The sequence below is a fragment of the Acanthochromis polyacanthus genome, chromosome 24, assembly GCF_021347895.1.
Source record: "Acanthochromis polyacanthus isolate Apoly-LR-REF ecotype Palm Island chromosome 24, KAUST_Apoly_ChrSc, whole genome shotgun sequence".
Classification (NCBI taxonomy): domain Eukaryota; kingdom Metazoa; phylum Chordata; class Actinopteri; family Pomacentridae; genus Acanthochromis; species Acanthochromis polyacanthus.
Window position 1 is genome coordinate 314,224 of NC_067136.1, and position 24,524 is coordinate 338,747.

Below are 24,524 nucleotides of genomic sequence, written 5' to 3' on the forward strand. Positions count from 1 at the left end.
TCTCTGTATAAGGTTGTTAACCCATTACAACCTTGTGGGTTTAGTGAGGAGAAAGTTTAGACAAGGCAGGCATTTCATCAAGCGAGTTCTAGTAGTTGTAGAGTGGTTGATAGAGTGATTGCAGTTTGATTGTGACAGAGTGAGTGGCTGTTTGAAAGTGAGAGTGTCTGAGGTAAGGTGTGTTGAGTCTGGTGTTATTGTCTTTTTGTATGTCTGTTCTGTAATTTGTCTGTCTGTGTATCTGTTAAGCGTTTGTGGCATCTATAGGTAAGTGTGAAGGTAGTTTTATAGTTAAGTCTGAAGGTAGATAAGTTAGTGGATAGGTAAGCGTAGGATTTAGTTTAGTTTACGTTAGTTAGGTGTTAGTGTAGCCAGTGGTAAGAAAGGGCAACACAGGAAAATCTCTCTTAAAAAATGGACCCCAAAATGGCACAAGAGGTCCTTGACCTGAAAATGAACAACCGTTACCCTGAAGGCATCACTGCAAAACAAATACGTGATCAGAAGAAGAGCTGAAACCTTCATGGTAAAGGGTAAGGTGTATAATAGGGATTTGTAGTTTGTCAGCTACACTTTCTAAACTATGTAATTTCATGTTAAATGTGCTTCACATTCACACACTAGATGGTGAACTGTAGGCGGAAAAAAACTCAGCCTGATCACCTGGCAAAAGTTGTTTGCTCTGCCAAAGAGGCAGATGACATCTTTTATGAATTTCATGAAAGCCATTTTGGGGGTCACTGCGGCTGGGAGAAAACACACAGCACTATAATCAGCCACTGTTACTGGCCTGGCATGGAGAGTGACATTAAGAAGTGGGTACGTTGATATCTTCATAATGACTTTTAAAATGCACATGTAAGTTCATTGTTAGTGTATATTTGTATCTAGATAGAATGCCAATCTAAGGTTTAAATACTAACTAATGCTCTGCAGGTGTAAGCACTTATTTTACTTCTCTGTCTTGGTGATTCTCAAAATTGTACTTTAAATTTTCAACATTTCTCATAATTTTGTGCTCTCTGTGTGACATTTTGGTCGTTATACATCATTTGTGTAATACTTTGGCCATTTTATGTCTTTATGAGTTAATTTTTTATCTTATTTTGCTTATTTTATGTCCTTTAGTGGTAGTTTAGCGTCTCATTTTGGCATTTTGGCTAAACTACCACTAAAGGATATAAAACAACCAGAATGAGACGCTAAACTACCACTAAAGGATATAAAACAGCCAACATGTGATGCTGAACTACCACTAAAGGATATTTTACCACACGGTTTGAACTTATTAAAAGACGTGCGCACCGTGTCCTGGTCTCCTGTCAGCTGCTTTAACGGGTTTTGGCAGTAAACAGTGATCACATCTGTCTCAGAAACGCTGAAATCACCAGTTGATCGGATCACCAGTTAATCTTGAACACCGGTTTTTGTAGATTATTTTCATCTTTGACCAGTAAAAGAGCGTCCAAAGGTGAGTTCTGCCCCTTTATGTGCCCTTTAAATGTTTTGTTGTTTGTTGGACAAATGTGTTTATATTACCCGCTGTGGTAATCACATCTGAAAGTGGTTTATACCGGCGGATTCATGAGAATCTCAGCTTTCCATGGGTGTATAGTTTTTTTCTATAATCGCGTTTGTAGCTTCAGACATTTAGTAAAATGCTTCTGCAGATCTTAAAGTGTCCCGCGGGCGGTACACTGAAGTGCAACTGGTATACACTGATCAGGTATAACATTCTGACCATTTCCCCCATTTGTGTTGGTCCCTTTATGCTGCTAAAACTCCTCTGACCCAGTGAATCATGGACTCAGGACCTCTGGGGTTGTTCTGTGGGTTCTGTGGGTTCTGTGGGCTGCAGGGTAGGACCTACCTAGATCAGGCTGATGCTGGACCATCCACAGATGCTCAGTAAGATCTGGATCTCTGAGTAAACAGTTTAGCTCTGTCGTGTTCCTGGTTCACTCCTGAGCAGTTTTTGTGGTGTGTTGGTGTGCATTGTCCTGTTGAGGGTGGAAACTGGCATCAAGGACTGCTGTTGTCATGGAAGGTTGCTGACCTGCAGTGTTTAGGTGGTGGTTCATGTCAAACTTCCACATGAATGTCAGGACTCAAGGTTTCCCAGCAGAATCTTGCACTACAACAAGATGATGGATTGTCTTCTCTTTACCTGTCAGTGGTCAGAATGTTGTGGCTGATCATGTATCTTCTTTCAGAAGATTAAGTCTGACTTTAAATGGTAACTGGTTGTATTTATATAGCGCTTTTATCCAAAGCGCTTTACATGATTGTTACGGGCTCAGCTTGGCCCTTGTTTAATAACGCTGCCTCGCGTGCTTCTCTGCTTTGCTTGTTTAATCTTGTATGCAAATATGCCGCTTGGAGACTCGTGTATGTGATTGGTGACGCTGTGGACCCCGTGAAACGTTGTGGCTCCTCCCTCCGGTCCTGGTTGGTCCCTGAGTTCCTGCCCAGGTTCAGTCCTGTGGATTGGCTCTCCACCTGTGCCCTCAGCCAATCGTCTGTGGCCACCTGGTTCTGGCGCTCCTTAAATTTGAACTGTTTCCAGCTGCTCGCGGGCTGGGCTCATTTGGCACAGTCCCTCGTTTGTGCTGTGTCTCCCTGTTTTGTTCTGTCACCTTGGCTAGCCTTGTTTATTTTGTGACTTGTATTTTAGTTGAGACACTTGTTATGTTTAGTTTTCTTTAGCCTTTGTTGTTACCGTTAAAGGAGCTAAATTTGAGTTAAATCAGTTGACTTAGTTAAACCCTTATTTTTATTATTTAATTAGTTACTTTTATTGTTTGTTAAATATCATTTCTATCATTTGTATTTACCCTTTTGGGACACCTTTTGTTGTATAACTTACTTCATTGATTATTAAATTCACAATTTTACTTTTCCATTTTACATCTTGGTTTTTTTGTATTGTTCCTGCCCCATACCACTTAGTGCCACCAGCAGGACGTAATAATGATGATATGTCACATATACCCATTCACACACTGATGGCGGAAGCTGCCATGCAAGGTGCTAACCACAACCCATCAGGAGCAATTAGGGGTTCGGTGTCTTGCTCAGGGACACCTCAACATGAGCTCGACGGGCCGACGGGCCGAGGATCGAACCGGCAACCTTCCAGTTACAAGACGGCCACTCTACCCACTGAGTATTTGAGCTGTAGTTGTTTCTCTTGCCTCGCCTTCAGTAGCCTCGTTCTGTTCTGTAATTTCCTGTCCAACCCCGAGTGGTCTCCCTCGGGAGAAGTCAGGCCGTTTCTCAATATGCGTTCTTTTTTTTTTTTTTGTCTGCATTTATTCTCATTGTTTAACTCCATGGAAGGGGTGTCAACACTTTATGAGATTAATGCATATTTTAGTCTTGCAGCCAAATGTCTTCTTATTTAGTGCATGTGTGTGACCATCACCAGCCCTCCCTGAAAGCTAAGCTGAGACTTTTTATTACATTTCCCTGTTTAAGAGCCAGGGAGGGCAGTGCTACACCTCAGTGGTGATGTGAGGGGAAACAAAGGGTGGACAGGACGAGAGGGGATGGACAGGGACAGGGACTAGCAAGCAATGCTATTACATCTGAAGAATATCAGGTGTTGTGTTATTCCCAACTAATAATTACCCATCAATAAGACAAACAAACACATACACAAGAGAACAGAAAACCAAACAAACAACAGGTAAATAAATAAATGAATGAATAATTAGCCAGACAGCACTAAACACCATAGTTGTGGGTGTCATGTTAGTATAGAGTGGAATAGGCCAGAAGATACTAGAGGAAGATACTAGAGAAAAGAGAGAGGGTTTCGTGTGAGATTAGACTCTGGAGAGAGTCTCAGCACATTCCGGCGGGTCCCATCACTGCTCAACAGCGGAACTCGACAGTAGCTGGTGGGACCTGAGCAAACATGCACATGTGTGAAAGACCCCGAAGCCCAGAACAGCCATCACAGCAATGCAGTGCCAAGCCGACAGGGCACCCCCCCACAGGCCGAGGAGCCACGGGGCAGCGCCCCCAGAGAGCAACCGGGGCCACCGCGTACCACACGGACCCCGAAGACAAGAGGGTGCAGCTACCGACACCCCCAGCACGCCAGAACCGACCCAGGCAGCCCGGGGCAAGAGGACCCACCCGCCACCCAAACCCCAACCCCGCCCGCCCCAGCCCCCACCAAACCCCACACCCCACCACCCCACCCGCCCACACCCCACCCACCCCCACCCCCAGGGGGGGCCGACAGCCCCAAGCTGCCAGGAAGCCAGACACAGGGGCAGAGCGCCCCGCCGAAGGGACGGCAACCAGCCCATCACCGGGCAGGCCGCCACCGGAGGCCGGCCAGAGGGAACCGGAGCCGGGACCCAATGCGAGTCCAGAGGGCAAAAATGGACAGAGCGGTGGGGCCCGGCAACGCCAATGGGGGGGCACCCCGCATACCCACCCGCACCAGCCCCCGGGCGAGCACAGCACACCCAAGGCCCCCACATCCCACGACGCGAACCAATCCCCCACCAGGACAGAGCCACCACACACAACCAGCCCGCGCCACAGCCACAGCACCCACCGGGACAGCCAATCCAGATCCCACAGCCCAGCGAGAGCCACCGCACCAGCCGGGACCAGTCAGACACGCAGGAGAACCCACACAGGGTCCCACAGCAACACGGATGATGGTGCACCCCACCGCCCCACAGCCGTACGGGGGCCAAGATCCCACCAGCGAGGCCATAACTGTGAAACCCACCCATTACTCTCCTATTAATATGTCTCCCGATCCCTAACGGGAAACATTATCCCAGCACCGTGATAGTGTAACCCTGAGTGTCATGTGGTGCATTAAAAGTGGGGAGGCTGGGGGGGCGTCAGCCAACCCAGACCTACCCCCAAGGTGAGTGTGTGTGGTGCATTAAAAGAAAAGATTGGAGAGCAGGGGAGGCAGGCAAGAGGGTGATGAGGGGGAGACAGGGCCGTATAGCCCTGCCACCCGCCCCACCACAGTGTCCATCGTTCCCACCCCCACCTGCCCTCGGAGCCCTAAATGTTGTGTCCCTATATGTGCCTAAAGGTTGCTATTTACAGTGAGGTGTGAAAAATGTGAGAGCGTGCAGACCCAGCAGACCCAGAGCTCAACGGGGGAGACACCCGAGACATCCACCACCAGGGAGAGGGGCACAAGCCACCCCGACCCCGCAGAGCCAGAGAGCAACCCCGGGAACCATAGAGAAAGGACACCACCGGTGCATGCATACGGTCGTGAAGTCCATGGTGCTATCAATCTTTGAGAATTGGAGTGTTAATAAACTGAAATAAAGCAGAGAAAAGTTAGACCATATGCACAGACAGAACAGGTATTACCATTTTTTTTAATAATGGAGGCAGTGGCATACGCCCACATACAAGCAGGAGCTATAAGTTAATATTTAATGAATTAATAAATGGAGACCATTTTTCTTTAAATGAGTCCAATTGTTTTTTCCGGGTAGCAGACATTCTCTCCAGTGAATTGTGTTCTGTGAGGAGGTTCAGCCAATGGATGATGTTGAGGGCTTTCTTATCTTTCCAGTTAGCTAAAATAGTTTTTTTGGCAATGGTGATAGCTGCAAGTGTGGGTTGGATGTGGATGTCCGGTAAGGCTGTTAGCGTTAGGTCACCAATTAGGCAAATGTTCGGGGAATGTGGAATCCCACAGCCCAAAATATCGGAGAGTTTCTGTGTGATTAGTGCCCAGAATTGATAGACAGGTGTACATGGCCAAAGAGCGTGAAAATATGTGTCAGCCATGTTTTGGGTGCATTGAGTACATGTGTCTGAGTTAGAGAAGCCCATTTTATATAATTTATATTGGGTTATATGCGTTCTATGAAGAACCTTAAATTGGATCAGTTGTAAGTTGGTATTTTTTGTCATTTTAAATGTGTTTTCACAGATCTGGGTCCAAAAATCAGAGTCAAAGGATTTGGACAAGTCTTCTTCCCATTTGTGAGTTGGTAGGTGAATAGAATCTGTCTTTGAGAGTAAACTATACATTTTTGAGAGGTTCTTTTTGTTTCTTGGAGACAGTTTCATAATGTATTTGACAAATTCAGGTGGCTGTAAATCAGTTGGCTGTGGATTAGACTGAAGCGATGGAATTCTACTTGTAAGCGTCTTCTTTACCTGTAGGTAGTGGAGGAAGTTTCCATTTCTTATTTCAAATGTTTGGAATAAGTTTGTATATGTCCTAAATATGTTATCATCAAAAGGTGGTGGAGGTGGGTGACTCCTCTCTCTGCCCACGTCCTGAAATAAAGAGCTCTTTTATTGTTTGCAAAATCAGGGTTGTGCCAGATTGGGGACAGTATGCTGGGTTTTAATTGGGAGCCTGTGACCTCCAATGTTTTCCACCAGGCAGACAAGGTGGAGGCAATCATTGGGTTCTTGAAGCAGGAGTGATGTTTAAGGGCGGAAGTGATAAAGGGCAGGTCAGAGATTTTGATCTGGTTACAATCTAACTGTTCTAGTTCCAGCCAGGAGTTATATTCTACATGTGGATGAATCCATTTGGTGATATACTGAAGTTGGTTGGCTAAGTAATAATACATGAAGTTGGGGGCTCCCAGTCCCTCTTCTGATTTATTCCTCTGGAGGGTGGCCAGACTGATTTTAGCCTGTTTGTTCTTTGAATAGAATTTACCAATGGCAGAGTCTAACGATTGAAACCACTTTGATGTGGGTTTCAACGGAATCATGGAAAAGAGGTAGTTGATTTTAGGTAATATTTTCATTTTAACTGTAGCTGTTCGTCCCAAGAGGGAGATGGGGAGGTTATTCCATCGCCTTAGATCGTCACAGACTTTGTCCAAAAGTGGGGTGTAGTTCAGGTGAACCAGCTCTGAGAGTTTGGAGGAAATATTTATGCCCAGATATCTGATGTTGCCAGTAGGAATAGAATAATTCGAGGTTTGGACTGTGGGATTCCATGAGTTTTCTGTTAAAGGTAATATGATTGATTTTCACCAGTTGATGGAGTAGTCTGAAAGACGTGAGAAGGTTGTAATGAGGTTAAATACTTCCTTCACTGAGGTTTTCGGTTCTTGTAGGTAAAGTAAAATGTCATCTGCGTATAGGTTAATTTTGTGTTCAGTCTCCAGAGCACATATACCTTTGATATCACTGCTCTGACGTACAGCTGTTGCTAATGGTTCGATAAAGATCGCAAACAATAAAGGAGAGAGTGGGCATCCTTGTCTCGTTCCCCTTTGCAAACTGAAACTTTGTGAAGTGATTCTATTAGTGGTTACTGTAGCCTTGGGTGAGTTGTACAGAGCTGATATCCACTGGATAAACGACTCTCCAAATCCAAATTTGTAGAGCACAGCGAAGAGAAAGGACCAATTGACTTTGTCAAAGGCTTTTTCTGCATCCAGTGACATAACGATAGCTTCTTTATTGTGGTGTTGTGTCAGAGAGATTAGATTAAGAAGTCTTCTGATATTGTTGGTGGAGTGTCGGCCATTTATGAAACCTGTTTGATCATGGTGGATCATTGACGGGATAATTTTCTCCAACCTAGAGGCGAGTGCTTTAGAGATAATTTTGATGTCAGTGTTGATTAGTGACAGAGGTCGATAGCTGGAGGGAAGTGTAGGGTCTTTGTCTGGTTTCAATAATAATTTAATTGCAGCTGTATTCATATGTGAACTTATGTAACCGTTATTTTTAATCTCTGTCACTGTCCTGAAGAACAGGGGTGCTAACATTGACCAGAATTGTTTAAGAAATTCAGCAGGGAAGCCATCAGGACCAGGTGCCTTACCTGCTGGCATACTGTCAATATGCGTCCTTGTCCGTACCCACATTTATCCAGACTGCATCGGACCAGACTTGTGCAGACTTGGGGCAGCCAAATATCCCATAATGCATTTCATGCCGACCAGCGGGAAAGGCTGAAGAGGAAACTTTCAGAGGTAGCAAGTTTTTTGGGGGGATACTACTGTTACTGTGACACAATATAGTTTTCAGATTATTTCAGGTGAGAAAGTAGTTGTGTAAACGTGGTCAGTTTATCAGATAAAGCCTGTTTAAAAATTTACTCCAACTGTTTCAGAGATGTGAGATTAGACAGCTATGAGTGGATAGTCAGAGAAAACAGTCCTACATTATGAGGTGTCCTCCTGAAGGCTTTATATTTTTCAGTGATCAATTTCTGAAAAGTTTTAGTGGATCCACTGATAGAACTGAGAATGAAACTGTTCAGTCAATCACCAACTACAGCTGTCAATAAGTCAGAGACTCGAAAACATTGAAAAAAACATTTATAAGATCTTACAAACCTGAATATACACATACAGAGTAACTGTTTTTATATCAAAACATGAACATGCAGGGCTCTGTTATGGGAATGGCTAGTGTGACGTCACGGACCACTTCCGTGTCCTACGCTGCGGCGCACCGAATGAAAACACAATGGCAGTAGCGAAAGAACTGGTCACCTTTTTCACTGTGACATCTTATTTTACGGATTTTCCGAAGTCGGTAAAGCGAGGTCTTAACTCTTACAACTCAAACAGAGTTGTAAGAGTTAGTGTGCTGGCAGGTGGTTTTAAAGGGAAAGTGCAGGCGTCAATGAAAAGGGAAAAGTACAGTGTTGAGGTGAGTAGCTAAGTAGTGTAAGCTAACAAACACAGGATGTCAGAAATAAAGCTAGCTTTATCATCTGTGTGAGGTTAAATGTCGTTTACTTGGCTTTGTTAGAGTTGTTATGTTAGATTAGAAAACTACACTCTGAAGATTCCCAGCAGCACACTCTAGCGCTAACTTCTGCCGGGAGCACATGGCTAATTTGCATATGTAAATAACTACGCATCTCTTTACACTAATCATGAATCCATAACAGTTAAAATAATCTTAGCCAAACATTTTTAGCAAGTCAGTCCAAGTGTTGGACTCAATTAAATCCGAGTCACATAGACCCATATCCTAGTCAAGTCGAGTATTTTGGGCAGATTGGTCAAGCAAGTCCAAGTCCCCAAAACAGGGACAAAAGTCTCCCTCGGCAGACTTTATTCTTATAAATTAAAAGTATAAACTTATTATCAGAGACTTTAATCTCGACCACTTTTAGTTTCTTTTGTAATGCGGCCCAAACACTCCTCATAACACAAAAAGATACCGTATTTTCACGACCAAAAGGCGCACTGTACCAAAAGGCGCAGTCTCAGTTATGTGTGCCATTACTGTATTTAACACACACATAAGGCGCACCTGATTATATGGCGAGGGTTTTATATACAATCCACGCCCACACTTCCCCCTTTAACATTCTCATGGTGTCCTCTACTACGTCGGCCTTACAACAACAACACACACACAAGCATACAAGTGTGCGTATTTAAAAATAGAGCGGGAGCAAAACTGAGTTTGGTTGTGCTTTATTTAAGTATTGATTACAAAGTACTAACATTTTTTTAATCATCAATAGGCGCGGGCATGGTAAAACACACGGATAAAACAAGCACACAAGTGTGCGTATTTAAAAATAGAGCGGGAGCAAAACTGAGTTTGGTATTCACATTTTTTTTTACCGGTAATCGTCATCAATCAAACCCATGGAAGTCCTCATCCTCTGTTTCTGAATTGAACAGCTGCGCTAAACCTCCATCAAACATGCCAGGTTCACTTTCTTCACTGTCAGAGTCACTTTCCGTGCCGTGCGGCGCCTCGGAAATGATGCCGGCTTTTACGAAAGCTCGAACAACAGTGCCAGCAGACACGTTAGCCCAAGCATCTACAATCCATTCGCAAACTGTGGCGTAACTCGCCCGGCGCTGCCTTCCACTCTTAGTGAAACTGTGGTCTCCATCGGTCATCCATCGCTCCCATGCCGCTCGCAGCCTTACTTTGAACGGCCGGTTCACACCGATGTCCAGCGGTTGGAGTTCCTTTGTCAGGCCTCCTGGAATGACAGCAAGCTCAGAGTTCATTTGCTTCACTTGTTTTTTCACATCGGCTGTGAGATGGGCACGCATAGAGTCACAGATCAACAGCGATGGTGATACGTGGAAAAAACCACCTGGTCTACGTCCGCCTTACAACAACACACACAGGACGCACTGCACCATAGGGCGCGCCGCACAATTTGAAGAAAATCTAAGACTTTCATGTGCGCCTTATAGTCGTGAAAATACGGTAACATGATTCAAGCGGCTAATACTAGCTAGCGCACGTTAGCTCCCGGCGCTAAACGTATTTTCTAAGATTAGAAATCCGACTTACCTTATCAGTGTCAGCCATCTTCTCTTCTCCTTTTCGTCCAGAGGAAAGTGGTAGAAAGATATCATTTTATTTACATCATTTCTATTGTTGCAACACGGGACACAACACAGCACCATTATATCGTTGGTTTGGTAGGACACGGAAGTGACGTTTTTGGACACGATGACGTAGTTACTAGCCATCCCCATTATATCTGCTCCATTTGGTTGTTTTTCACAGTAAAAATAACCGGAGCAGATGAACCCAGAGACTGAACATGTATGAACTGAGATGGCGACGTCATCACGTACGCTGGTGTTCCAAATGGACTTTAACCTCGATGCGTTCTCGGGAGTCTGTACTTCGGAGTCATACTTGCAAGTCCATACTTACCAAGTACACGAGTATGGACTTGCATACTTGGAATTGAGAAACAGCCTGAGTCTTTCAAGGACTCTGGTTGTGTCAGTTCCTCTCCACACCTTGATTGTGATTTTGTGTAACTATCTGATATTGTGAAATGTATTATTATTTAAACATTCTGTTCCTGTGTTGTAAAGTTTCTACCTGATGTTCCATCTGTGAAGGACCTGAGAAATGTCTGCTGGCAGGAAAGGGACTTTAAATGTAAGATCCAGGACAGAAATAACAGAATTATCTTGTTTAAAACTCAGATTCTAATATAACTGTAGTTCTGTGTACATTTTTATGTCTTTTAACCAAACTAGAACTTTGTAAGTAAATACTTTCTGAGGCCTATTCTAAACTTCATTTGATGGTGATGGATCAGAACATGATTTATATTTTTATTTAAATTTAATTTTTATAAAACATGAATTATATTATAATTATATTTGATTAATATTAGTTTGACTAAAAGCTTGAATCTGCTCCTGTCTGAGTGAGAGAGGAAGAACAAACAGAGAGGAAGAGGGCGGGCTTTACATGGAGTCACATTAAAATAAAAACCATCCCTCAGACGGCTCAGTAGCACAATGGAGGAAACGTCTGTACGATGTCTGCTCTGTAAGTAGAGAATCTGTTTGATTTTACTGATGATGGAGGAGGAAACATGAAAGGTCTGCAGAGGAACTTTAACCATTAACAAGGAAAGTGGACACAAAGAAACAGACTGGGATGAACTTAGAGCCATAAAATGTGTCTGCTTTATACTTTTACTGCTTTGTACACCAACTAGGTGATCTCAGATCTCATGTTCTGTGGGGAAGTCATATTTTAATCTTCAAAGTACCTACATGACCATAATGTCTGCAAATGGAAGAAGTTTGTGAGTCATTTAGTGTTGAAGATTGTCAATTATACTTTAGCATCTTAACTTTGCATCTGTTCTTCTTGTTTTGTTCAGTTTTGTTTTTGGGTCATTCCATCTCAAGTCAACAAATGGCTCCAGCAGCACCATTTCTGGTTTGCATTATATTCAGTTTCAGTGTGCCATTAGGTCCCAAAAGAAGATAGCAAACAGATTTTTGGTCATATGTGTACACATTTTGCTTTTACACCCAATTATAAGGGGGTAGGTTTCGGCCTAAATCTGATAGCCGTCATTCAGGTACATACTTCAGAGGTCCATAATTCTTGAAATGTACAAGTTAGAAGCATGAAATTCACAGGAACATTTCATTTTTCACTGCTAGTTGCAAAACAATCATGTTTTTAGCCCAAGTCTGAGTGTGAAAAATTTTATGGCGGGTGGAATTCCTGAAAAAAAAAGCAAAAATCTTAATTTCGCCCATGTTTGAAAGGCCTCTGTATGCCATTTTAATCTAAAAAAATATTAAATTAGCATTTCTTTCTTTAGTATGGGTCTTTACTGACATGCTAAAACCACTGTTGAAGTACTCAGCTGTTTAGTGTGGCTGCAGGACCTACTTTAATTAGGGCCGAATCTGAAATTTCATGAAATACAACCACATTTTTCACCATGTGTGATAAATAGCACCACTCTGAAACTTTTTGCAAAGAATCTTTGTGTACTAGTTGTCAAAACTTCAAAATATTGAATTGGTGTTCTTTCACCTTCATATTGAAAATCTAGGCCAAAAGGAGGCCTAAAATGCCCTCGGCCATCATTTTTGCCAGATTTAGGGCAAAGAAGTGTCACAGGCCCTTACAGGATACAGGTTTCTTTGTTGTTTATATATGATAAGATGGTTGCAACACTCCATCTAAGCCTATATGGAGATAGTTTGAAATACTGCACTCACTGACTCTAGCCTGTTAGTTTTGGAAACATTCCCATGAAGCCCTGGAGCTACGACAAGGCCGGCTAGTTGTTCCAGGTTTTTTTTTTTGTTTTTTTAATGGCAATCACTGGATTTCATGTGCTGCCCCACCGAGCAGGGTTGCATGGCTGTAGCCATCTTGCTGCCCTTTCTTTAGATCAGAAAGGTATAATTCACAAATACTGGTTTGAAGTACAGTTCAAGGTACCAAAGTAATTTAAGTTCCAATTGCCCACAGAAGAGCAGAGAGTTATTAGACTGAGGTAGAGACTTTCAGAACTTGTACCAAACCCTCCCCTTAAAGTACAACATCAGTATAAATAATTGTGGTGTCCCTAGACTGGGTGTGTTGGCCTCAACAGGTAATAAGTGTGGTTTAATAACATCTGCTGATATACCTGAGGTGCAATATGACACATTTGAAACTTCAAAATAATATGTTATGTTATATGGCCAAAATGCTGCTCGAGGGCACTTTCCAGCCCGGTCTCACGGGGATTCGTGAAACTGTCACGTCAGTTTTTGTTTCGGTTTCGTGCGCACCAACACGATGTCGTCATGTTTTTCGTGCCGCTCACCACGAGCGAAACCCGAAATAAAAACTGACGTGACAGTTTCACGAATCCCCGTGAGACCGGGCTGCACTTTCAGGCCCCTATTTGACATAGATTTTCTATATGAAGGAGCCACAACACCAATTCAATATTTTGATTAAATAAGTTTTCTTTCTCCTACTCTCTTTTCAGGCATTCTACGTATATGTTACCATATTGGAAAGTTTGTTTTTGCATTGTTATTGACATCGCCTGAAATGAATGAATTAAAAAATATATATATTTTTATTACTGGAATATGAAGATGCACTGCTAAAAGTTTCAGAGTGGTGCTATTTATCACACATGGTGAAAAATATGGTTGAATTTCACAAAATTCCAGATTCATCCCTAATTAAAATAGGTTCTGCAGACAAACTAAACAGCTGAGTACTTCAACAGTGGTTCTAAAATATCAGTCAAGACCCATACTCAATGATTAAATACTAGGAGTCATAATTTATTGATTTAAATGGCATACAGAGAGCTATAAAGACATGGGCGAAATTAAGATTTTTATTTTTTTTTCAAGAAATCAACCCTCCAAAAAAATGTTCACACTCAGGCTAGGGCTAAAAGTCTGATTGTTTTGTAATCAGTAGTGAAAAATGAGATGATCCTGTGAATTTCAGGCCTTTAGCTGTCATATTTCAAGAATTATGGCAATGTGAAGTACCTACCAGAATGACGGCTATCAGTTGTAGGAATAAACCTACCCCCATATAATGGGGTGTAAAAGCAAAATGCATACACATATTACAGAGAACCTGTTTCCTACCTTCCTTTGGACCTAATGGCACTCACAGACTGAATATGGTGGAAATCAAAGGTGGTGCTGCTGGAACTTTTTTGGATATTGGTTGATTTGACATAGAATGACCCTTTTGTGTTAAAAAACAAAACTCAATTTTGAGACGATCCTTGAACTCATCAACCTTCATAACATTGAAAGCCTCACCCAGATCACTTCATTGTCTTATTAAAATAAAATAAAAATTAAATAGAATACATTACAAAAAAAAAGCATTCACTCCAATCAAATTATTTAAAAAAACAAAGAAGCCAGTACTGACCAACAGTGAGGGGACAAAAATTCCGTTTTCTGTTGAACTGCAGGTCGTGTTTCCACAGAGCAGACGAGTGGAAACTAATTGAACTGATCTCAGTTACTTCCTGTAATGAATTAACTGCAGGATGTGGAGCCTCCATTTTTTCCGTCTTTTCTTTTTAAAAAAAAAATAATCAAAGAAATGGAACTTTGTTCTTTGTTTTCCTGGTTTCCGTCATTCTCAGTGGCTGAATAGAATAAAATTGCTTTATTGTCATTACATGGAGAAAATATCAGACATTTGGGAAAAAAATGATTCAGGAGTTAAGAAGACAAAAAACAAAAAACAAAAACAAAACAACAGCTCCTGAGAGTTCAGAGGGTTGAAGACGACAAATCTCAGACTGTTTTCTGATATTTTATATTGTGAGCAATTCACTCTACTTTTAATTTGAATAATTCTCTGATTTCTCTTTAGTTCTGCTCTCACTGATGAGCTGCAGAACAAACCAGGTGAAGCTGAACCTGAGTCCCAACAGATCTCAGTTTTTTAAAAGAGATTCTGTTTCTCTGAGCTGTGAGGATGAAGACAGATCTGCTGGATGGACTCTGAGGAGAAACACCACCAGAGGAACCAGAACTCAGTGTGGAGATGGATGGGGAAGACCATCTGGTTCCAGCTGTAACATCAGCTACATGCTTGAAAATGACAGTGGAGTTTACTGGTGTGAGTCCATGGAGGCAGCAGCCAGTCAGAGCATCAACCTCACTGTTTCTGGTAAGATGAGCTGTGCAGTCAGTGCTGATGAAGCTGTGTGTGAATGGATGAAATGCTGTAGTTTGTCTCTGTGTTGAGGTGGATCAGTGATCCTGCAGAGTCCTGTCCTCCCTGTGATGGAGGGAGATCCCCTCACTCTGAGCTGTCAATCAAAGCAGGACTCCCGCCTCCCAGCTGCTTTCTATAAAGATGGCTCCCTCATCAGGACTGAGCCCGGAGATCACATGACCATCCTCCATGTTTCCAGGTCTGATGAAGGCCTCTACAGGTGTAACATCAGCAGTCATGGAGAGTCTCCATCCAGCTGGATCTCTGTCACAGGTGAGGACAGGTGTTTTCTGCACCGACTTCAGCAGGTTTCAACATTTATGTGATAATAAATATTAAATATCTCTTCAGGGAAACCCACAACCACCTCTACTCCTACATCCACCTCAACTCCTACATCCACCTCTACTCCTGGTTCTTCTGGTTCTTCTGCTGATGATCTTCCTGTGGTCTTGTCTGTTGCATGTGTTGGTGTTCTGGTTCTACTGGTTTTACTGGTTCTACTGGTGAGACGTCGTGTTCTCAGGAGACCTAAAGGTGAGACAAACTCAAAAACAATGTCATCAATTAAATGTTCATTAAGATTCTTACAGATTAAATTCTGTCTCTTTGGTTGATTTCAGCTGATGGAGGAGAAGCTGGAGGAGATGACATCACATACAGTGACATCAGAGTATTACATCATCAACAGCAGCCAATCAGACGGAGCAGAGGTAGAGTTTTATGTGCTGAGTGTCCAAAGTTCTTCTGTGACAACATAAATAATTTATTTGACCTTTTTAAGAGTCACTCTACAATAAGACGTGTTTCTCCATGAAGAATGTTTCACTGCTTCTTTGTTTCCTTCACTGACGTCTTCTTCTTCAGTCTCCTGGATGGAGTTGTGAGGATCCAGGTTTGACTTCAGACTGTTAGAGTCCGTCCTCAGCAGGATCAGTGTTTCAGCCAATCACAGAGCTGAGGAAGCAGGAAGTAACAGACTGCAAAGCATTCTGGTAGTTGTAGGAATTCCCCCTCAGAGCCTCTTCTTTGTTGTCTCTGCTCACAGATCACCAAGATTTAAACTTATTGCAGCTTTAATCCTCCACATCTTTACCAGAACACAGTTTCTACATCTGATGATTTATTTTCAGTGTGTTCTTGGTGTGATGGACTGTGTGTTGTGTCTCCTGTGGTGAGTCTGTTAAAGGAAACCAGCAGCTCTGTGGTCGTCAAGGTTCCTGTTTCTGATCAGAACTCTTTGTTCCACTGCAGGCTGCTCTAAAAACTGTTATTCAGAGAGTTTCCTTCCTCTGACCCTCACACAGTTCTACTTTATGTCATGCCAATACTGAAGTTCAGTTTATCTGTGTTTAAATTCAGATAAAGTTGATGCATGAAGATGTTTGACTAAGTCTAGCAGCTCTGAGGTCAGTGTTTCCATCCTGTACAGCAGCAGAGGTGTTAAAAAGAAAAAAACTGTCAAAGTGTGAACTGTACTTGTTGGTAACACTTGTGTCTGCGGTTCTAACCTGATCTTCCATTCCAGCCTCTATGAAGAGGATCATTGTGTGTCTTGGTTCTGTTCTGGTATCAGCTGTAGAACCTGCAGTGATCTGGATCTATCTGACTTTACAGAGAGCGATCCAGCTGCAGTCTACTCGGCAGTGAAAGGAAGAGAAGACGTCACTTATGGACAGATGGTCTTCAAAGACGGTGGAGGCCGATCAAAGACCAGAGGTACAGCTGCTCTTCTTTGTCTCCATGGTGGTTCAGCTGCAGAACAAGAGTCCAACAGTTGTAGAGAGGACTGATAGAGGACACTGGTAGCTTTATTCACAGCTCAGAAACACAGCTGCAGCTGGGTTTTAGTGGTTCTGGGGAAAGTCTGTCATCAATAACCTGAACTTAAATGTAATTAAGTGTTGAAAACCGGGATAATAATTCACAGAAGTGTCCAAAAATGTGACACTAACATGCGATAATATAACAACGTATAAAAAGAGAGCAGAAGACAAGAAGGATGGGGTTCTGACACTACCCTTCCTCCCCTACTTGCTCCTCTTGGTGCACAGCTAGGCTGGTCAGGGTGCTGGTGGAGAATCCCAGATGAGGAAGGGGATCCAGGGGCAGGCAGATGGGGCGACCCAGAGGCTGGTCATACTGGCAGGGCAGGTGTGATTATTCTGGTGGATGGCCTGGGGGCAGGTCAGGCAGTCAGGGCCAAAGGTTGTTGTCTTCCACAAGGTCAGACTGCGGCCCATGGCAGCGGAGGTGTAACCCCTTGGGAGGCCGGTGATAGACATGATGGGGACCCTTGGAAGGCCAGCAGTGGTGGGACCCCTCAGACAGTGGTGTTGACCTTCTCAGAACCTATGGAGGTGATGTTGGCCCGCTTGGGAACAACAGGGATGGCGTCAACTGACTCAGGACTAACAGAGGCACCGTTGGCCCACTCTGAAACAACAGGGAGGCATCTACCTGCTCGGTAATGGGCAGGATTCTCTGTGGAATCGTCCTCAGAGAAAGCATCCATGGAGGAGATGGAAGACTGGGGCAGACCAGGACTGAGCAGATTACAGCCTGTTAGGATCAGACTGCCAGTCTGATGTCATCTGGCACGCCTACCAGATGACACGCCTGCTGGGTTCATGTTTGGCTAGCTCACACGGTCACGGTCCTGGAGGTCTGAACCCAGAGAGCAGACACACAGTACCCTAACCCTGACACAAAAGTGTGGATATTAACGAACAAAAATCTTAAAAACCTGAATATTAGAAAACAAAAATGTAAAAAACCTGAACATTAACAAACAAGAGTGTCAATAACCTGAGTAGTAACACACAGCAGTATGTAATGCAATCTGATGGGTTTTTCTTACCCTGACAGTCGTCTTGCAGGCAGAATTTCACTCTGTTGTGTTATGTTTGTGTTTCATTTTACTGTTTTTGTTGTTTTTTTTAATAGACAAACTAGAAATCAGCACCTTTGTGTAAAAATGTGATGGTAAGACGATGTGAAAGAGCAGAAGGACCGAGTTTAAAACTGGTCTGAACACAGAAAGACTTAATACTGATCTATATATAAACTCACCAGCCAAAACAGACCACACTGTTCAGAGAAAACAGGCCAGTTTCACATCACACCTCACTGGAACCAACAGAAGGAAGCTGCTACTGTGGTTTTATTCTGAGAATCAAGCAGCTTTGTGGTCGTCTTCTTTCCTGTTTCTCATGAATAATGACCAGTTAAATTTGGGTTGTTCGTCATGAACAGCAAAAGCAGAATTAACCCAAACACAGGCTAATTCTTCAGATGTTCAGCTGCTAGCCCTGAGTGAAAGCTGCATCCATCCAGAAAACACTGACCACCAGCTGCTCTCTGACTCCATCTTCTCCCACATAACCAGAGGAGGTCTTAAATACCATGCAATCAGTGTCACTGCATCTGTTGTTGTCATGTACCGTCCTCTAGGATGTCAACTACGAAACTCTGTAGTTAAACTGGACATGTTGCTGTCAGTCATTTAGGACTGTGACACACCACTTGTTGTAATGGGAGATATGAATGTTCACACAGACAAAGCCCCAGGAAATGACTTTCTGTCACTTGTGGCATCATTTGACCTCAAGCAGCCCCCCCCCCCCCCCAACACACACACACACACACACACACACACACACACACACACACACACACACACACACACACACACACACACACACACACAGCAGGAAACGCACTTGACTTGATTTTCTACTGAATCTGTGTCACTCCACCTCATCTGTCAGACCACTATTTTTATTCAATTCGCTGTCTCCATAAAGGCCTCTACACACCGTGTGATTTTCAGCTGTCCCAGACCAAAGACAACAACGGTGAGAGAATGGAGGCGATATCTTTGGTCTGAGCTCTAAATCGGTGGTCCTACGTCTCACTGTGAGACAGGTTCAAGGACGGTCGTTGCTTTGGTCTTGGGTCTTTGGGGTGATCGTTTCTCAGTGTGATGCTGCTGCAACCTACATCAACTAACCAACCAATAGAAATGGAGTAGGAAATGATGTACTGACAGGGGTGAAAGTAGTTTTAAATTCTTGCCGGAACTATTAGTAATAGTTCCGGACCGTTCCGGCTTACTTTCATCCCTGAATGTACATCGATGCTAACCATTGTAAATCCTGTTGAAAGTTTTTCAGCCAATCACAAGAACGTGTGGAATTTCAGGTGTAATTTACTGCTCGACCCGTCCCGGCGCAAGCAGCGCTTATTGACATCTATTGACTAGTTGTGGAAAATGTCCCAGTGCAATATATCAAGCGCACCTATTTGCTATTGGCTGCTACTGGCCATAACAATCGCTGTGTTACGGAAGTAGACACGCATGCGCACTCACGTACTGCTGAGTGAACTCTCATATGTGAACTCCGGTCAATAGCAGGCAGCCTGGCGGCGTATATCTATGGGCGTACCCATAGATACCAGTGGAAGAGCGGCGTACCGCCACCAAATCTTTTCCCGGAACTGCGTTCCGCCACCAGATCTTTTGCCGGTACACAGTTCCGGACCGTTCCGATTTACTTTCACCCCTGTGTACTGATCAATAAACCCAAATAGATGATTTGTGGTGACAAAATGCATCAAAGCAAGTATTTATGTGGAATTCTCACCTCCCTCCCCTGTTCATCTCCCTTCACTGGCTTCCAGTTGCAGCCAGAATCAAATTCAAAACTCTCCTCCTGGCTTACAAAACATTTACAAGAACGGCCCCAGCCTACCTGGATTCCCTGATCCAGGTCTACTCCCCTTCACGCCCACTTCGCTCTGCATGTGAGAGACGGCTTGAAATCTCTAACCAGACTCTTCTCCTCTGTTTTTCCCAAATGGTGGAACAATCTACCAAACTCTGTGCGTTCTGCTGAGTCCCTTTCTACTTTTAAGAGACAATTGAAGACTCAATTGTTCAGAGAACACCTAGGCACTTAATCTGACTCCACCTTAGGAGTAGAATAAGTCAGGTGGTCCAGAATCCCAGCACTTATTTAGCCCTGACAAAGGTGAAAAAACAAAAAACAAAAAAAAAGGGGGGGGGGGGGGGGGGTTAGCAATTCTTCTGCAACTTGATGGCAACACCTTTGACCAATCGCACTTTTTGCACTTTTTGCACTTACTACAGGTTTCTCCTTATGTCTGAATTCTTGCTTGTGTTGTTCGTCGCTTTGGACAAAAGCGTCTGTTAAATGAAATTGTGGAATTGTAGAATTCAAACAAAGAAGACAGTCTGGTAGAGTTGTGGCAGCAGAATCCTTTTAGACGTGTCCTCCAGCTCGGACCACAACCAAACAGAAAACAATGAAGCATGGAAGGATATAGCAGCTCCCAGGTTATTCACCTAGCATGAGCGGCTAGCAAACATGCAAACACCACTGTAAATAGTGGCCACAGGACTTAGTTTGTTATTAAATAAATACAAATTAAATCCATTCATGTTTGGCTAGTTTCCCTGTGATTGTAGGGTTCATGTTTGGCTAGTTTCCATGTGATTGTAGGGTTCATGTTTGGCTAGTTTCCCTGTGATTGTAGGGCTCATGTTTGGCTAGTTTCCCTGTAATTGTAGGGTTCATGTTTGGCTAGTTTCCCTGTGATTGTAGAGTTCATGTTTGGCTAGTTTCCCTGTGATTGTAGGGTTCATGTTTGGCTAGTTTCCCTGTGATTGTAGAATTCATGTTAGGCTAGTTTTCCTGTGATTGTATGAGCTCTGTTTATGCTTCGGTTGTTTATTTTTCATGGGTAGATGATGCACGCTTATTATGTGTTCACGACGATTCACGTACTTCGTAGTGTTAGTTAGTGTTAGGGCGAGCCTTAGGGGTAGTCTTTGGGTTAGTCTTAAGGCCTCTACACACGACACGATTTTCGGCCATCCCAGACAAAAGATAACAGTCGGCATCATGCCTTGCAGATATCTTGGCATGGATGAAAAAACATCACCTTCAACTCAACCTCTCCCAGACTGAGCTCCTTGTCCTCCCAGCCAGCCCCTCAATTCAACAACCAGTCAACATCCAGCTGGAATCAATGCAGTTCAAACCCACAAAGTCCTCCAGAAACTTGGGTGTCATGATCGATGACCAACCAAACTTCAAGATTCATGGAGCCTCTGTTGCTCAGTCGTGTCAATTCTCCCTGTACAACATCAGGAAGATCAGACCATTCCTGTCTGAACATCTCCTGGTCCAGGGTCACGGATCAACTTTTGTAACTTCGTACTGACAGGCCTCCCCACATGAAAACAGCTCCCTCCTACCTGAACTCTCTCATTCGGGTCTACACTCCATCCATCTCACTACGCTCGACCAGTAACAAGCGGTTGATCCAACCACCACAACAGGACCGGTCAATAACTGAACTCTTCCCCTCTGTGGTTCCCTGATTGTGGAATGAGTTACCAAACTGTTCAATCTGCAGAGTCTCTCTTAGTCTTAATTTTGTCTATTTCCTGTAAGCACCAAGGTCCTATCATGACTCTTGAACTTGTTTTATGGCTCTTGTCCAGGTTGTTTTCTCCTGACGAGATCCTTGCTTGTGTCGGAGCTACTCACAGATGTACGTCGCTTAATATAAAAGCATCTGCAAAATGAAATTGTAGAAATGTAAAAGTCGAAAAGAAACAACATTTATAAAGCTCCTAACGAGTCTGATTATAAAGCTACATGGAAAATAATTAGTTTAACACTGTAAAGTAACCGTGGTGGTGTCAGTAGTGTCACTGAACTGATGTATTTTCTGTGTTTTATTGTGCAGACAGAGATCCAGCTGCAGTTTACTCAGCAGTGAGAACAAAAGAAACCAGCTATGGACAAATAGTCATCAGACCAAACAGGAGCAGAGGTACAGCTGATCTTTATTCTCTACTTTGGAAAGAAAGAAGAGAAATGTTTCCTGAAATGTTGAACTGTTCCTTAAAAGTCATCAGGGAGAGAAACCACAGGGATGTCCACGAGTACGCAGACCCTTTAGTGACCTTCAAGAATCAATGCCACACTTCAAAAATATTCTGTCACAGCTTCATCATTTAAAATAATACTTGGAAAAGTACAGGAGTATTATCTGCAGTATCTGATTATTAATCCTGATGCATCAAATGTTCAGCAGTGTTTTAGTATCTGAACTGTTTTAACTGATCAGCCACAACATTAAAACCAGCTGTAGAACATCATGCTGCTTCTCTGCTCACTCCACAGGTCTGAGTTTATTCAGGTTCAGTTCCTAAACAAAATGCATCTGAAACTTGTGGGGACACTAGAAGTCATCATCAACCACCATCCACTCCAATGATTCAAAATTTGTCCAAAATGATTCAAAATTTGTCCAAATGGGTCCAAAAGTTCCCATAATTTCTCAAAATGTTCCTAAAATTACTCAAAATGTATTCAAAATGATGCAGAATTTGTCCAAATGGCACGAAAAGTTCCCAAAATAGCTTAAAATTATCCCAAAAATGCTCAAAATTGTCCGAATTGCTGTAAATTTTTTTCCCAAATGGCTCCAAAAATGCCAAAATCTCTCACAATGTTCCAAAAAATACTCAAAATTTGATGCAAAACTTGTCAAAATCGCTCCAAAAGTTCTCATAATTTCTCAAAATGTTCCAAAAAATTTGTCAAAATTTATTCAAAATGAGGTGGAATTTGTCCAAATGGCTCAAAAGGTTCACAAAATAGCTAAAAAAAAAATGCTCCAAATTACTCAGAATTTGTCCAGAACGATGCAGGATTTGTCCAAATATAAAATTAAACGTCTCAAAATGTTCCCAAAAATACTCAAAATTTATCCAAAATGATGTACAATTGATGTACAAGGTCAACTTTATTTCCTGTGGTCATTTTGCTGCATATTAACATGATTGTGTTGTTTTTGTGCAGAGCTGCTTGTTCTCATTCTGTTTTCTCTGTTTGTGTTCAGAGTTTCCACTGGAGCCTCAGGTCATCTACTCATCACTGAAGTAGTCCACCAGTCCAACCAGTGAGCTGCTGGCCTCTAACTGGTCCACACAGCCAGTCACAACACAGTACATTCACTTTCTATGGAGATTTTTAAATGTTCTCACTCAAATAGATTCATACAAAAGAGTGAAGAAACTGCAGAAACTAAACGACTAAAACCAGAACATCTTAAATGTCTCCTGTTGAACAGAATCTAATGGTAACTAGTGATTCTGTGTTCTGTTATTTATATCTTATTTATGCAGCAGTGATCAGGTTTCTCTGCTGGATCAATAGTTTGCTTGCTGTTCTTCTCATGTGGTTCTGTGGGTTTCAGAGATGTTGGATGGAAAATTTGACTGGTTCTGGTTGGTTGTGGCTAACCGATGTGTGTGACTGTTCAGTGCAGATAGCAAAGAACACACCTACAGAAACCACAACCGCAGACTATAAACACCATCACTCTGAAGCTGAAAATTCTGTACAGAAGTGTTTTTTCTTCATGTGTTTGAAGAGTTTTGATTGTTTAGTTGATGATACATCTCCTTGTTTAGTTCAGAAGCTGTTCAAACAGAGAACATTCCCATCAAGAGAAGCTGTAAATGAGCTTCTTATCATGTATAAAATATCCAGAATAGAATAAAACAACACTGTGCAGTTTGACGTTTGTGGTTTTGCTGTGAGGTCTGTTGAGCTCATTATCAGGACGTCTGCTTCAGTCAGCCTGAGAACATTCAGAGACATCAGCATCTCAGCTTTCACACATTTATTCCAGTTAATTTACTGTGATCCTCACAGACTAGTAGAAAAGAGCATCATCTGCATAGAATGAAACAGAGAGTTAAAAAGTCAGACTTGTTAGCCATGTTTTGCAGAATTATATCTGATAAAACAACTGTGGTGAATTTGGAGTACCTTTGTAGATACATGTTCTACCAATCAGTGGAGATATTTGGGACATATAGGACTGGAAAAGGCATCATATCATTGTATACTACAGTTCGATAAAGACTCAAAATTCATATTGTTTGATATCATTACCTGAAAGTTCATCGATTGCTTTGGATTTTTAGTTGAACATATCAAAACATCTCTGCTAAAAATGTGATTTTTTTATGACATGCAAAGTATCGAATACCTGAATAATTGCATCTGAAAATGTCAATACCATTGAAATCCATTAACAAAAGTATCAAAAACCAGGATAGGAATGCAAAAAATAGAGTGAAATATTTACATTTTAACACACAATGAATCAAAGCCTAGATACTGGTGCACAAACGTGTCAGAAATCAAGAGAATGTACAAAACATTGACATCAATGCACAAAAGTGTGCAGAAACAAATGTGTCAAAAACCTGAATATTAATGAACAAAATTCTCACAAATCTGGATATTAACCAACAAAAGTGTACAAAACCTGGATATCAATGCACAAAAGTGTCAAAAACCTGTATATTTATGAACAGAAGTCTCAAAAACCTGAACCTGAACAAAGAAAGTATCAATAAGCTGAATATTAACCAACAAAAATGTGGAAAAACCTCAATGTTCACAGACAAAAGTGGTAAAAACATGGATATTAATAGACAAAACTCTCAAAACCTGAAT

The 24,524-nt window shown here is 42.4% G+C and overlaps 1 protein-coding gene across 1 annotated transcript in view; it reads left to right on the forward strand.

Annotated features, from left to right (window-relative positions):
• Positions 1–23,887, forward strand: part of LOC127532729 (high affinity immunoglobulin gamma Fc receptor I-like) — a 30,417-nt gene extending 6,530 nt beyond the window's left edge. Inside the window, exons 2-6 of the mRNA XM_051944760.1 lie at positions 14,605–14,904; positions 14,983–15,225; positions 16,570–16,671; positions 21,733–21,819; positions 22,894–23,887. Of these exons, the coding sequence (XP_051800720.1) occupies positions 14,605–14,904; positions 14,983–15,225; positions 16,570–16,671; positions 21,733–21,819; positions 22,894–22,937 (776 nt within the window). The 3' untranslated portion in view covers positions 22,938–23,887. The remainder of the gene's footprint in view (positions 1–14,604; positions 14,905–14,982; positions 15,226–16,569; positions 16,672–21,732; positions 21,820–22,893) is intronic.
• The last annotated feature ends 637 nt before the right edge of the window (positions 23,888–24,524 follow it).